Here is a 14873-nt window from a genome sequence, read left to right as displayed (position 1 = left end):
ACAATTGGTTTGGTGATCTCATAAAGCACCTGAACTTCATAGACAGATGCATCCAATCATGAGAAAAGGTTTTTTAGGTGGCCAATTGAAAGTTGTTTCCTCTGAAGAGTGGCAACACGGAGGCCTCAAAACAACTCTCAAATGACCTGAAAACAAAGATTCTTCAACATTATGGTTTATGGGAAGGCTATCGCAAAGATATAAGCTGTCAGTGTCCACTGTGAGGAACACAGTGAGGAAATACAAGACCACAGGCACAGTTCTTGATAAGGCCAAAAGTGCCAGGCCACGTAAAATATTGAAGAGGCAAAGGCGAAGGATTGTGAGAACGGTCAAAAACAGACCACAGCTGGTGTTACTGTGCATCCTTTAACAATTCAGCACATATCATACTTTGATGCGAAAGATTTTTCTTTTGAGGTTTCCCAAATTTATGTACCTGTATAATTTCATTTTGATGCAAATTGCACATTCTCTGTTAATCCAAAAAACCTCATCTGAAATATTACTGTGTCCTTCAGTTATTTGATAGATCAAAATGAAATTGCTGATCCAAACACCCAAATACATACATGTCAGTCATATGCAAAAGTTTGGGCACCCAATATGTGTGTGTAAAGTATGCATATGAATGAAATAGTGCAAACAGCAGCAGTATTAACTGTGACAAATGGTAGATGTTCATATTGATAAAGCAGCTGTCTGACTGACTGATATACATAGTCAGAGTAAAGTGCAATATGACAACATGTGTAAGGCAAGTACTATAGTACACAAAAGCATTGTGAATATTCAAGCTGTATCTGTTCAGAGTTATTCTGCATGTAGAGGAATCTACAGTAGCTGTCAGACATTAGCAAACCTTTATATATGTGATGATCCCGCAGCTTACGTAAAAGACATTATCAGGTTCAGCGTGAGGCTTTTAGCGTAATGTCTGATTCACTCGTCTATTCAGAAACCTTAATGACATTTTTGTCTTGTCAGTTTACAGTTGACGTGTTTAAAGCGCGTGTTACCGGCCTGCAGTCGTTTAAATCACTGTTTTCCGCTCCGGCTGGTTAATTCGGTCCTCCGGTTTCTTTGTTATCTCTTTCCGCTGAGCTTAATGGAAGTCCGGTAACAAAGAAATACAAATGTAGAGAGAAAAAAGGTTTGTACCCTTGAAAGTGAATTATTTTTGAGGAGGTATGTAGTCTTATCTGTCTGTTCGCTGTAGTTTTGCGTGCTGCACAAAGACGTCTCGGTGAGTTTCTGTGATTGATGTTTTTTTTCTCTCTTGATGAGGTTTAATAAAAGCTCGTCTGTCTGTTCCTCAGAAGAACGCTCGCTGCCGTCTGCTCTGACAGAAACTGAGGTCAATGTGTACTGAACCTCAACTACTACAGGACTTTACTACAAAACCTCATTTTCTACATCTGTACGCATCCAAGGACATGTTTCATGTTTAATAAAGACTAGTGCACTCATTGCAGATTTGTATATAATCAGGTCTCATATAACGCTGACCGTGTAATTATCGATGTTTATTGTCCACATGTAGTCAACAGCATTTCGTCTCCATAACTTGATTTTATTCATCATTTTATTGGATGTTAATGATGGGCATGTCATGCTCAGAATATGAGTTTACAGGGATTGTGAGGGATTTGAGGTCACGTTCACCCTTCAGAGCATCTTCATGTGTATCCATCATGGCTTATAACATGAAATCAGTAGATTTAAGACAGTTGGCAATGCAAAACCGTGTTTTATAGGGGACATATCATGAAAATCAGACTTTTCCCATGTTTAAATGCTATGATTGGGTCCTCAGAGCTTCTATTAACTGAGAAAATGTGAAGATTAACCTAATCTTAATCTAGATCAAGATTAAACCAGTAACTTAGTTTTGGTAAACCATTCTCTGCAGGCATGTGGAAAAAATTAATCATTGAAATTTGGCTCCCCTGTGATGTCAGAAGGGGATCTTATTATAATAATACCACCCCTTAACCTCACTATCCAATTACAGCATTGTCATTTAGTGCAGAGATCAGCTCATTTTCATTTTAAAGGACACACCTACAAAGTGTACATTTTAACATCTTATAATAAATGATCTATATTTCAGCTAACATTTGAGCTAAAACTTCACATACGTACTCTGGGGACATTGCTAACACAATGCTTTACTAGTTGAGCTACAGGAAGATCTCACATCACAACTGAATTTCAGCTTTCAAAAACTGAGGTTTCACTGCAGATATCCTATTATTAATTAATTATATTACAAAATAGTCAAATCTGTTTGATAGATTGTCTTTATAAGCTTTATATATTTTGAAAAGTAGTGTAGGTTGAGGAAAGTGATGATCTCTGGTGAGTGTAGTTTAAACATGATATAAGAGAGCACAGTAAAATGTTTTTGTTCAATAGCGATTGACTTTTCTACACACATTATTGTGTTGATGTTGAGAGTTTATGTGTGTTTGATGGTTTGTGTAGTTATCTGTTCATGTGTTTGACTGATGGAAACTGACTGTGGCACCAGAACTCAAGAGTTTATCTCTAATCAACCTTCATTAATCATCATCATCATCATCATCATCAGAGGTGAAGTGATTCATTCTGCTCAGCTTTACCGTCTCTCTGTCTGTCTGTCTCTCTGTGTTTGTCTGTCTGTGTTTCTATCCATTTCTGTGTCTGTATATCTGTCTGTCTGTCTGTTTGTTTGTCTGTCTGTCTGTCTGTCTGTCTGTCTATCTACTATGTCTGTCTGTCTGTTTTTCTATCTATCAATTTCTTTCTATCAATTTCTGTGTCTGTCTGTCTATTTCTGTGTCTGACTGTCTGTCTGTCTGTCTGTCTGTCTTTCTATGAATTTCTGTGTCTGTCTGTCTGTCTGTCTGTCTTTCTAAGAATTTCTCTGTCTGTCTGTCTGTCTGTCTGTCTGTCTGTCTTTCTATGAATGTATATCTCTGTCTGTCTGTCTATTTCTGTGTCTGTCTGTCTGTCTGTCTGTCTTTCTATGAATTTCTGTGTCTGTCTGTCTGTCTGTCTGTCTGTCTTTCTATGAATTTCTGTGTCTGTCTGTCTGTCTGTCTGTCTGTCTTTCTATGAATTTCTGTGTCTGTCTGTCTGTCTGTCTGTCTGTCTTTCTATGAATTTCTGTGTCTGTCTGTCTGTCTGTCTGTCTGTCTTTCTATCAATGTATATCTCTGTCTGTCTGTCTATTTCTGTGTCTGTCTGTCTGTCTTTCTGTCTATCTGTCTTTCTATCTATCAATTTCTGTGGCTGTCTGTCTGTCTGTCTGTCTGTCTGTCTGTGTTTCTATCCATTTCTGTGTCTGTATATCTGTCTGTCTGTCTGTTTGTTTGTTTGTCTGTCTGTCTGTCTTTCTACTATGTCTGTCTGTCTGTCTATCAATTTCTGTATCTGTCTGTCTATTTCTGTGTATGCATTTCTCTCTGTCTGTCTGTCTGTCTGTCTGTCTGCCTGTCTGTCTGTTTGTCTGTCTGTCTGTATTTCTATCTATCAAGCGGCAGTGGCTCAGTGGTTCATGTAGGTTGTCTACAAATCGGAAGGTTTGTGGTTCAATCCCCGGTTCCACCTGACCAAGTGTCGAAATGTCCTTGAGCAAGACACCTAACCCCAGCTGCTCCCGACCTTGCATGGCTGACACCGCCGTCGGTATATGAATGTGTGAGTGAATGGGTGAATGTGAGGTAAAAATTGTAAAGCGCTTTGGATGTCCATAGGTCTGTTACAAGCGCTATATAAATGCCGTCCATTTAACATTTTTTACCACTTTCTGTGTCTGTCTGTCTGTCAGTCTATCTATCTGTGTCTGTCTCTCTGTGTCACATTGTTTCTGAAGTGTTCAGAGAGCTGAAGGGTTCAGATGATGTGGACACTCTCAGTGGTGATAATGTTGGAGTTGCCTTGAGATATTCAACAAGAGATTGTTCATTAGCCCTGTTGATTATTCTCGCTCACGTGACCACTAGACAACAGATGTTATTGTGTAGTACAGAGATGAAGATCTGTAGTCACATGAATGAAGATGCAGGATTCTTCTTTTGTCGTGAGGAGAACAGTGAGAGATTCAGAAGGTTACTGAAGTGTTTAGCAACATCAGCACTGAAGATCTCATTGTGTTCATCTCAAGGTCGTTCTTCATGCTGGACAAACACAACTTTACATGATCTGTTCAGTCTATTTCTATTATCTCTCTCTCTCTCTCTCTCTCTCTCTGTGTTTTTACTTTCTGTCTCTCTGGTTGTGAGACTGATGTCATTTATCAGAGTTGATGACGGCTGAATGGTAGCAGATGAACATTAGTGCTAATGAAGATAAATTCACTTCTGACTATTTTATCTTTTCACTCTAAATTTGACTTTAAAATGTTTGAGAAATTATATAAATATATCCTAGTTATTCTTCATGGCTTAAGAAGGAAGAAACATATCAGCTGTCTTCATGTCAGTCAGTGATAATGTATGTTTGTGTTTCTGCTGGCGTGCTGAGAGAAGATGTTTCATTCAGCCACTTAAACACAAACTTATTAAACGACTTTTCTTTTCTGAATACAAAGACTCTGTGATCTTCTCCAGACAATGACAGAATTGAAATTATTCACTTAAAATATTTTGCTATGGCACAGATCTCAGATTGGCTCAGTATATTTTTCATCAGGACGTTTGAAGAGAGAGACGGCGTGTCTCCTGAATCCAAAACTACCCAAAAAGAAATCAAGCCCGTGTGGATGATGTTGTGTTGTTTTGAGTTAATGTCCTCAACCTTTTACTGTGTGAGTAATAATGGGTTAATGAGATGACTCCATGTGCATCTGACTCAATCCTATTTGTTATACTGATGTATCGCTTCACTCTTAAAGATCAAAGGTCACAAGGTCACACTTTAACATGAAGGAAAGTGGGCGTGTCCTCTGAGACCTCGTGAACCCAATCACTTGAGTGACAGCGTTACTGTGGCAACCGATCAACGGATCGATTTTTAGTCCAGGATTTTGGCTGCCCTTCTTCTTTCTCACCCTGCGTCTAAAACCGCACACTGTGACAGTACTCACTGAATTATATAAATAACTACTCATTGACCGCTATAAGATTATGTTTTTATTGTATTATTATGGGTACCTCATTTGTAAGTCACTTTGATAAAAGTGTCTAATGACTACATGTAAATGTAAATAAATGTGAAAATAAATTTAATAAAACAAACTTAATTAAATATATTTTTGATATGTACAGTAGTTTTAACCTTCATATATTAACACATATTTCAAAATGTATTTCAGGGGCAACAAATTATACAATTTATTATACAACCCATATGGCAAAAAACTATATATTTTTCCTGGCTAAAATATAAAAGTTTGTATAAAATGTATTAGTATAAAATGTATAAGCATGCATAAATATAAAATTATAAGTACCTTTTTAAACCTTTTAAACATATAAAGTTTTTCTTCCAATGCGACATGAATATAAATGCTTCAAGATATATTTATTTATAAAATATATTTCAAAATATACAAAAAAATATATTGTTAAAAAGTAGTAGATCATCTGGGTACTTTTCACCTACTGTTTTTCAAATACTATGAATTCAGACATTACATTGTAAAAAGTGAAAGTTTAATTCTTTTAACTTAGATTTTCTCACTTTTTTATTTTTCACTGTAAATGTAATGTTTCCAATTGGAGTTTTTTAAGTAAATCCAACTTTTACTTTTTACAGTGCATTGCCTTACATACAGCTTTTCGCCGGCTATATAGTATAGATGTAAAGTAGGCGGTCAGTGATTATTTATCCCATCGACCCTATATCAGTTAAGATTTATTGCTACTTTTATATGTGGTGTAAATCAGATCCAGTTGATAGTGATGGAGGAGGAGGTCATGAGATGATTGAATGATTCTCCTCATGTCTCATCTCATCTCCACTGCACTCCTGTTTTCTCATTTTCTCCTCATCTCAATCTTGTAATCTATTTGCATGATAAAGGTTAGACGAGCAAGCCATTAGAATTAACAGGAGCCGATAATGTGCTGATAATTTAGAAAACATTATTTAAATGTCAAGCTGTAATGATAAAAACCCCGCTAACAGTTCCATCTAAATGTCAAACTGAAATTATTCAATTACATCATTGTGTGTGTGTGTGTTTGTGTGTGTGTGTGTGTGTGCGCGCATGCGTGCGCGCGTGTGTATGTGTGTGTGTGCACGTGAGCACATGTATGAGCGCATGTGTGCTACAGATCACACATGACATTGAGTTGATGATCTAGTGTAATATCTCATAACATCTGCAGGTTTTCTCTACTTGTTCTGCATTAGCAGTGAATTACACAGCAGCTGTGAAATGAGATCAATATTTATCAGTTATCTGCTCTTTTATTTCACACACACTTTAGTTATTATGAATCACCTGCATTCACTCAGATGTCCTCACATTTACACCATTATAATTATTTATACATTATTAGTAATAGTAAAGATCTATTTTTAAACCAAAGGATGGTGAATCTGTCCAGTCAACACAGCATCATTTCTGTCATCTGTCTGTCTGCTGAGTCTGATTTTATGCTGTTATAAAGATCAAAAGTTCAGCTAACGGGGCATAAACTCCTAAACTAACTAACAGTTTTGCTCTCTGTGAGAGTATCGCAGCCGCTTTTATCTATCGATAAAAAAGCTATTGCAAAATGACGGTGTTTTCATTAACCAATGTTATGTGGATAATGACACTGTTTTTGACTGTCCCAGATGAAAAATAGACATTGTGAAACTATTTTTTAGAATTGTAGTTCATAAAGGTGTTACTTCATCGCACAGTGAGAGCGATTCAAAGGCGGTCAATGTCACAGTATTGCCATCAAAGATAGCCCTCAATTATTTTCTAGCGATGTCAGAAATTTTGCATGATCCCTCCAGAAAAACGCGATTATGCGATCGCATGGTTCAATGCATAATCAGCCAAGGTCCGCATATTTATGCAGGAGACGCATTTTTAAATATGCCGCACTTTCGCTGCGTAAATTGCAGATTTCTGCTTGCAAAATATGCGGGACATGCATGATTTCATAAACCCCACATTTTCGTAGCAAAAAGTCATAAATATCTTAGCAAAAAGTTGAAAAATTTAACTACTAAAAAAAAAGTTAACTACTGTCAAAAGACTGCGAACAGAAATCTTTAGCAGGCTTTATAAAATGTTTTTCTCTATCGATATGTTATTTAAAAAATCATGGCCGCCCAGCCAACAATTTTTGGTTCCCATAACATTACTTTCCGTGGGTGGTTTTTGGTTAGCCAGGAAAGTTTTCTTTACAGAAATAGAATGTTATTTTTAGGTTAGTTTGACGTTCCCTTTAACGTTAAGTTATTTTTAGGTTATTTAAAAATAACCACCCTGCAATGTTATGAGAACGTTAATTTATGGTTGCAAAAAAAAAACCTTAAAAGAATGTTCCCAGAACGTTATTATTTGGTTTCCAAAACTAACGTTAGAGGAACGTTCTGTATTTGCTGGGTATGGGTGTTGGTGGGTTTTCTGTATATCACAGACACCACGCTAACCATTATTTTTAATCTGATGAGATGCAGGTGTGTTATCCAAGCATTGGGAAATTGTGTTTGCAAAAAATTAAAGTTTTGGTGAAATTCAACGTGTTCCATTGGGAGTATTTTAAATTTGCCCAGTTTCAAGGATAACGTAAATGTAACTTTCTGTGTGCGTTTGTGTGCGTGTGCATGTGTATGTGTATGTGTAGGATTCCTCTGGTTTTTGCTGTCACTGTGTACAGCTGATAGCAGAAAGGTTTTTTGAAGCTGTATTTACTGGTTGTTGACGTTTATAACAGCATCAGCACACACAAGGCACCCGTTTCAAATCCAGCCCTTCACAGTCTTTCAGAGAGACTTGATGCGGTCCAGTGACAGACTGATATCAAAACCTTCTTTGTTGAGCGAGTAAAATGTTGAAGATTTCCAGCAGACAGTTTCAGTCGCCTGCCTCATGTTGAGCACATGCATCCCTCCCATCATTGGTAAGTGGCTTTCACATCAATAAAGGAAATAAGAGCACTTGAACAACGCAGCACTACAGCTTGTGGGTCACATTTCACATGTTTTCTTAAGTTTTCTCAAAAATTACTGGGTATTACAGCAATTGTTTTAAAAATCAATAGCTTTTAAAGTTACGCTTCATTCACACAATTTTCCAGCGCTTTCCTTTTGTGGAGCAGAAAAATCAATGTCATATATTTTTTTTAATCATTTGCTAGGACTTTGAAATTGAGAAAAGGATAAATGTGGTCACGCTGGTCTCATATCGACCTGAGCTGAATATTTGTTCATGTGCTCTTTTATCTGTCATTCAGTCTGTACGCTGCATTTAAAATCACAAACACTTTAAAGCTCACTGCACACTAATGCTTTGGAATTTGAATGACAGGAAGTAGAGATGTGTGTTTGTTTGTGTGCGTGTGTGTGTGTGCGCGTGTGTGTGTGTTTGTGTGCACGCGTGTTTGTGTGTGCGGATTGAATCTGCGTATTCAGCTGTTTCTCATGCATGTGACCTTTCCAAATGTCATTTTTCTTCAATTCTTATTGGTGTTGTAAATAAATGATGAAATGCATCAGAGAGACACAAAACTTCATTCATATCCCATAACAACCTGTCACATATTCTGCCCTGTTTTCTCCATAGCCTGCACAGTTTGTCTTCTGAATAGTCTGCGCAGTTTGACTTCTGCATTGTTTGCGCAGTCTGTCTTCTGGATGGTCTGCGTAGTTTGTCTTCTGCATTGTTGCATAGTTTTTTTTCTGGATTGTCTGCGCAGTTTGTCTTCTGCATAGTCTGCGTAGTTTGTCTTCTGTATTGTCTGCGCAGTTTGTCTTCTGTATTGCAGTTTGTCTTCTGTATTGTCTGCGCAGTTTGTCTTCTGTATTGCAGTTTGTCTTCTGCATTGTTGCACAGTTTGTCTTCTGAATAGTCTGCAAAGTTTGTCTTCTGCATTGTTGCGTAGTTTGCCTTCTGCATTGTCTGCGTAGTTTGTCTTCTGCATTGTTGCGTAGTTTGTCTTCTGCATTGTTGCGCAGTTTGTCTTCTGCATTGTTGCGCAGTTTGTCTTCTGCATTGTCTGCGCAGTTTGTCTTCTGTATTGTCTGTGCAGTTTGTCTTCTGCATTGTCTGCGCAGTTTGACTTCTGCATTGTTTGCGCAGTCTGTCTTCTGGATGGTCTGCGTAGTTTGTCTTCTGCATTGTTGCGCAGTTTGTCTTCTGCATTGTCTGCGCAGTTTGTCTCTGCATTGTATGCGCAATTTTTCTTCTGCATGGTCTGCACAGTTTGTCTTCTGCATTGTATGCGCAGTTTGTCTTCTGTATTGTCTGTGCAGTTTGTCTTCTGTATTGTCTGTGCAGTTTGTTTTCTGCATTGTTGCGCATTTTGTCTTCTGTATTGTCTGTGCAGTTTGTCTTCTGCATTGTTGTGCATTTTGTCTTCTCTATTGTCTGCGCAGTTTGTCTTCTGCCTTGTTGCACAGTTTGACTTCTGCATTGTCTGCGCAGTCTGTCTTCTGCATTGTTGCGCAGTCTGTCTTCTGCATTGTTGCGCAGTTTGTCTTCTGCATGGTCTGCACAGTTTGTCTTCTGCATTGTTGCGCATTTTGTCTTCTGTATTGTCTGCACATTTTCTCTTGAATAGTTTGCGTAGTTTGTCTTCTGCATTGTTGCGCAGTTTGTCTTCTGTATTGTATGCGCAATTTGTCTTCTGCATAGTCTGCACAGTTTGTCTTCTGAATAGTCTGTGTAGTTTGTTCTCCTCACTGTTTGTCCTCTGCGATATTTGTGCTGTTTGTCCTACTCATTGTTTGTCCTCTGCAATGTCTGCAAATGTTGTCCTCTGCACAGTTTGTCCTGCGCTGTTTGTCTTCTGCGCAGTTTGTCCTTCTCACTGTCTGTCCTCTGCTATGTTTGTGCAGTTTGTCCTCCTCACTGTTTGTCCTCTACGATGTCTGCACAGTTTGTCCTTCTCACTGTCTGTCCTCTGCTATGTTTGTGCAGTTTGTCCTCCTCACTGTTTGTCCTCTACGATGTCTGCACACCATTTGCTGTTATTGTGCAGTCAAGGACACTTTTAAAGAGGAAAGTGTTTTCTCTGTTTCATCACAGTTTCTCAAACGGTCTCTTAAAAAAAACTATTATGATCAAAATCATGAGCAAAACATTAGAGACATCAACATAATAAGAGATGGAGCAGTACATGTGTTTGTTAACGCTTTAAACCTCAGGCAATGGAAACAGAAATACATTTTATAATTTTTTTTAGTGCTTTGTGGTTTTCCGTCCTTGTCTTGCTCTCGGTGTTTTGTCTTTTGTGACATTTAACTGTGATTTGCATTGACAGTAAAGGTGAACGTGAGAAAATCAGATAAAGTTTTATTTTGGAGGAGAGCAGGGCTGCTGAGAGACATTGTTTCAGGCTTGAATTAAAGCATCTATACCCACCTCACTAATTGACTAGTTGGTTGTTGGACTAGCCATACAGGTGATAATCCATGCTAATTCTGATTGGTCAATAGCTGTGGTTTATTTATGATTAAACACATCTACTGTATGAGCGCTGCACCCAATGATTTTGTGTATCACTGCACAGCACCCTTAGGGACTCACACTGACAGTTTAGTTTGAAACGGAGCACAGTTCCCATGAAAAACATGTAAACACCAGGGTACCCAACCTGAGACTACCTGAAGGAGGTGTTACAATGGAGCTGTGGCACAGTTTCCTCGAGGAGGGGTGGCTGATAAACCAGGGGAAATTTGTCACGTTGCTGTGCGTGTAGTCAATAAAGTTAAAACAATTGAATCCATTAAAACAACAGTACTTGATGTGTGCGCTGTTTCTGTGTTAGAGGAGGGCGCGAGCGACGCATCCACTGCTCATTGAGCTCGTGAACATTTTTGCTGCTTTAAACATTTGCATTAAAATGCAATCATTAGGTTTTAAAAGAAAGTAAACGTGTATGCTGTGTTTGAGCAAAATGACATGAAAAAAGATAAATGCAAGAAGAGGAAGAGATTTCCTTTTCCTTTAACACAATAACTAATCTGCTTATATGTGTCTGATGTGAGTTTGTGTGTGTTTGAGTGAGTGTGTGTGTCTCAAAAGTGGGCAAGAGGAAATTGAACCCTAGCTGGATCTAATAGGTGGGAAAATGTTAAGGTCCAGAGAAATGGACTTCAGATTTACCCGGGAATGAAAATGGATATTAGCATGGAGAGAGAGAGAGGGGGGAGCGAGGGGTGGTGGGTTAGACTCTCACAGAACTGTTGTTTAGTTTACGAGTTTATGCCCCATCAGCTGAACTTTTGATCTTTATAACAGCACAAAACCAGACTCAGCAGACAGACAGATGACAGAAATGATGATGTGTTGACTGGACAGATTCACCAGCCATTGGTTTGAAAATATATATTTATACAGTTTTAAATCAAATGAAAACCTATCTATACAACCACTGTCGTTCCAATCACGCATGAGTTGCTTTCTTTTATGGGACACAACATGAGATATAAGTATGAAGTTAACATACATGTACAGTCCTTGCAATATATGAGAATTGAAGCCATGACTTTAGTGTTGCTGGTATCAGCTTTACCAGTCGAGCTATCGCTTTTCCATTGCATAAGACCCCACGGGTTGGGTCGGGTCAGCTCAGCTCACTTTTAGGGGCTTTTTCACTGAGTGCAGTGCGTTTTTTAGTACCACCTTGGTTGAGGTTCCAGGCGAGCTGAGTTGATACTAAAATGTAGATCACTGATTGTTCTGAGAGAATCGTCACTACAAGCATCATCATTAAATGCAAGCTTAGCTTTACCTTCGTGCGTGCGCTGTTGAGCAAACCTGTTGTCATTTGTGCTTTGTTGTAAGTTCCCAAACTCCAGTTCCCAATTTTAGCGATGAAAAACATCCACCATCAGGAAGACCATACCAATGTTTTCCAGACTTGTGGTTTGTGGTGGCACATCCACAAAACGCACATCTGCATGCATGCCATTTTTGTAACTTAAACGAGGCTCAGCGGGCTTGTTGACTTACGCCACGGGCGTTTGTACAGAAACTGTCATGTGAGACGGAGGTGTGATGATAAACACGATGTGCAAACATTTATGTGATTTTGTGGTGGAGTGAGAAATAAATGTATGTATGGGAAACACTGCATTCAAACGATGCTCGCAAATTCTGAAGTCAGGGCAGATTCGGAGCAACACATGTAATAGGAGGTTTATTTAATGGTTGTTGATTTGAAAGCATAACATCCTCTCTTCTAAAAATAAAAACGCTGGTTTTGTTCAGCTCAAGGTTGAAATCCTGTGAATTGTCCTGAGGACTGTTGAAAAGATGAAACGTCTCGTCTACAGTTATTTTACCCTGCTTAAGAGTTATTGGAAGATAAATATCAGATGTATAGGATCAGATAAACAGAAGGTGACACGGACGTCTGCTGTAATCTCATTTTCTCTCTCTTTCTGTTATTGTGGATCAGATTGAGTCTGATCTTCTTTCATCCTGAGCTTCTGATCAGTGCTGCTTTGATCTGAAGTGCCTGATTTCAGATTTCAGAAGTCAAGAGCTGAACTGAGATCAGGTTGTTTTGTCTTTCTTTCCACGAGCTGTATTCTCCAATGAATGTTTTTTAAAGAGATGTGTGGATTTATGATTTGTGTGGCTAAAGAGCAACTGTCCAGTCTTTATCTTGTTCTTATACGTGATGGTTTAAAGCTTCACATACAAGCAAACATTGTTTGACTTCTCACATCATCCTTCAGGGCCTGTAGTAAAAACTTCATGTAAGGTTTGTGTGTGTGTGGGCTGCTGGTTTTGTCTCTTGAGGACCTGATTTTGCCCGTGGTGCGTCTCTTTTGACATAACGTGAATATAAAATATCTTAGTTTTCCTGACCGTTAGGCGCTTTAGAAAAAGTTTGCATTCCCGATCGTCCCTAACAGGCATTTACTTCCACGTTTCTCTTCTCAGAGCCCATGCACGGCCCACGACAGCTGAAGGTTTTGGACATCAGATCTCGTCAGGTTACGGTACGCTGGGAACCTTTTGGCTACAACGTGACGCGCTGCCATAACTTCAGTCTGACGGTGCAGTACCGCGCCAGAGGAGGCGGCAAAGAGGAGAGCAGAGAGGAGGCGTCATATGACAGCAAGAGCTCCGCCCCCCAGCACACCATCCATAACCTCACACCTTACACCAACCTGAGCGTTAAACTCGTACTGAGGAACCGCGAGGGCGTCAAAGAAAGTCCTGAAATCCACATTCAGACGGATGAAGATGGTGAGTTAAAAAATATAATCTGTAGAAAATTACATTTAATAAACCCCACTAAAATGGGTGCAGGATCAAAAAATCTAATGTATAGATTAGGGACATTTGCATACTGTTTATCCCCTTATTTGTGTTATCAAATATAAAAGAAGCAACATTTCAATTTGTATGTTTTGATCATCGTGTTTTGAATCTGATCATCTAACAAAAGTCCTTTTCAAAAATGCAATTGTTTCAGCTTTTTACTCGAAGTTTGGTATTTTTAAAGAATCCTACCCATATTTGAGAGCTGATAAAAAGAGAACCTAGGGGTGTCAATCGATTTTTAAGAAAAATAAAAAATTACCACAAATATGTCGAACTTTTTTCTTTCTTTTATTGTTGACTAACATTGAGGCAGCACTGGTCACATATATGGGTGGTTTCCCAGACAGGGATTAGCCTAAACCAGGACTAGGCCTTAGTTAAATTAGGAAATATAACTAGTTTTAACAAACATGCCTTACTAAAAACATTACTTGTGTGCATTTTGAGTCAAAACAAAGGGCACTGATGTATTTTAACATATGTCACGAAAGTCGTTTTTAGTTTGGACAGCTCTTACATTTATTTTAGTCTAGGACTAGTCGAATCCCTGTCTGCGAAACCGCCCCATACTGTCACGGCTTCGTCTCAATTCATCATGGGCTAGACTAAGGGTCAAACAGAAATTACCCAGAATCGCTCTTGCTGTATTTTGATGTCATATACTTGTCGACCACACATCTTCTGTCTTGTCCTCCAATCAAACAAACCACGGCATATTTCAAAAATGATCATGTGACTTTTATGCACGTCAGGTGACCTGTAAATGTGAAAATGCATTTCCATTTCAGTTTTGCGCTATATTCCTTTTTTCAAATAACCTACAATCAGATTAACAAATTAGATTTATTTTTACAGTAATTGCTAATGCAACATGTATCGACTCGAGAATCCTATACAGCCAAAGTTCTTCATGCATTTTTCTGAACAAAAGAAACCATAACCAAGCGGTTTTATTTAAGTGTATCGAATGGAAATGAAGTCTGTCATCTGCATGTCTTCAGTGCATGAAATGTGTGATGCTCTATATATAGATGAGTCTATTATATCAGGTAGTGAAGTGAATGAACGCCTCATGTACTGTATGCTCGATTGGATTCAGTTCATCTGATGAACATGATGATGAATCTCTTCCACTACAGTAAAGCTTTGTCATTTAGCTTGAATATCACATCATGTGATCCATTAGCAGAGCTCCTCTGAAGAAATGAACAGATTTTCTTGTCTTTAAAATGACAATCTAGATAATAAATAGACACCTTGTACATACACGCTGTTCTCAGTGTCATCGATCAAATGAGTCGACTTTAACCGGCGCTCCATCAAGAGATTTAAAGCATAAACAAATTACTAACAGTCTTTCTAGACCGACAGAATTAAGATTAAATTGATGCATGTTCATATCGGTCATACTGTATGGTTTGATCCTCTGTGATGTCAC

The 14873-nt window shown here is 38.5% G+C and overlaps 1 protein-coding gene across 2 annotated transcripts in view; it reads left to right on the top strand.

The window, feature by feature from the left end:
- Positions 1-14873, top strand: part of LOC141349030 (receptor-type tyrosine-protein phosphatase mu-like) — a 218549-nt gene that overhangs the window by 105738 nt on the left and 97938 nt on the right. For both annotated transcript variants that reach the window (XM_073857824.1, XM_073857819.1), the window contains exon 8: positions 13049-13357. In XM_073857824.1, the coding sequence (XP_073713925.1) occupies positions 13049-13357 (309 nt within the window). The remainder of the gene's footprint in view (positions 1-13048; positions 13358-14873) is intronic.

Source organism: Misgurnus anguillicaudatus, chromosome 2, assembly GCF_027580225.2.
Source record: "Misgurnus anguillicaudatus chromosome 2, ASM2758022v2, whole genome shotgun sequence".
NCBI classification, from domain to species: domain Eukaryota; kingdom Metazoa; phylum Chordata; class Actinopteri; order Cypriniformes; family Cobitidae; genus Misgurnus; species Misgurnus anguillicaudatus.
This window is presented reverse-complemented; position numbering and strand designations above follow the sequence as displayed.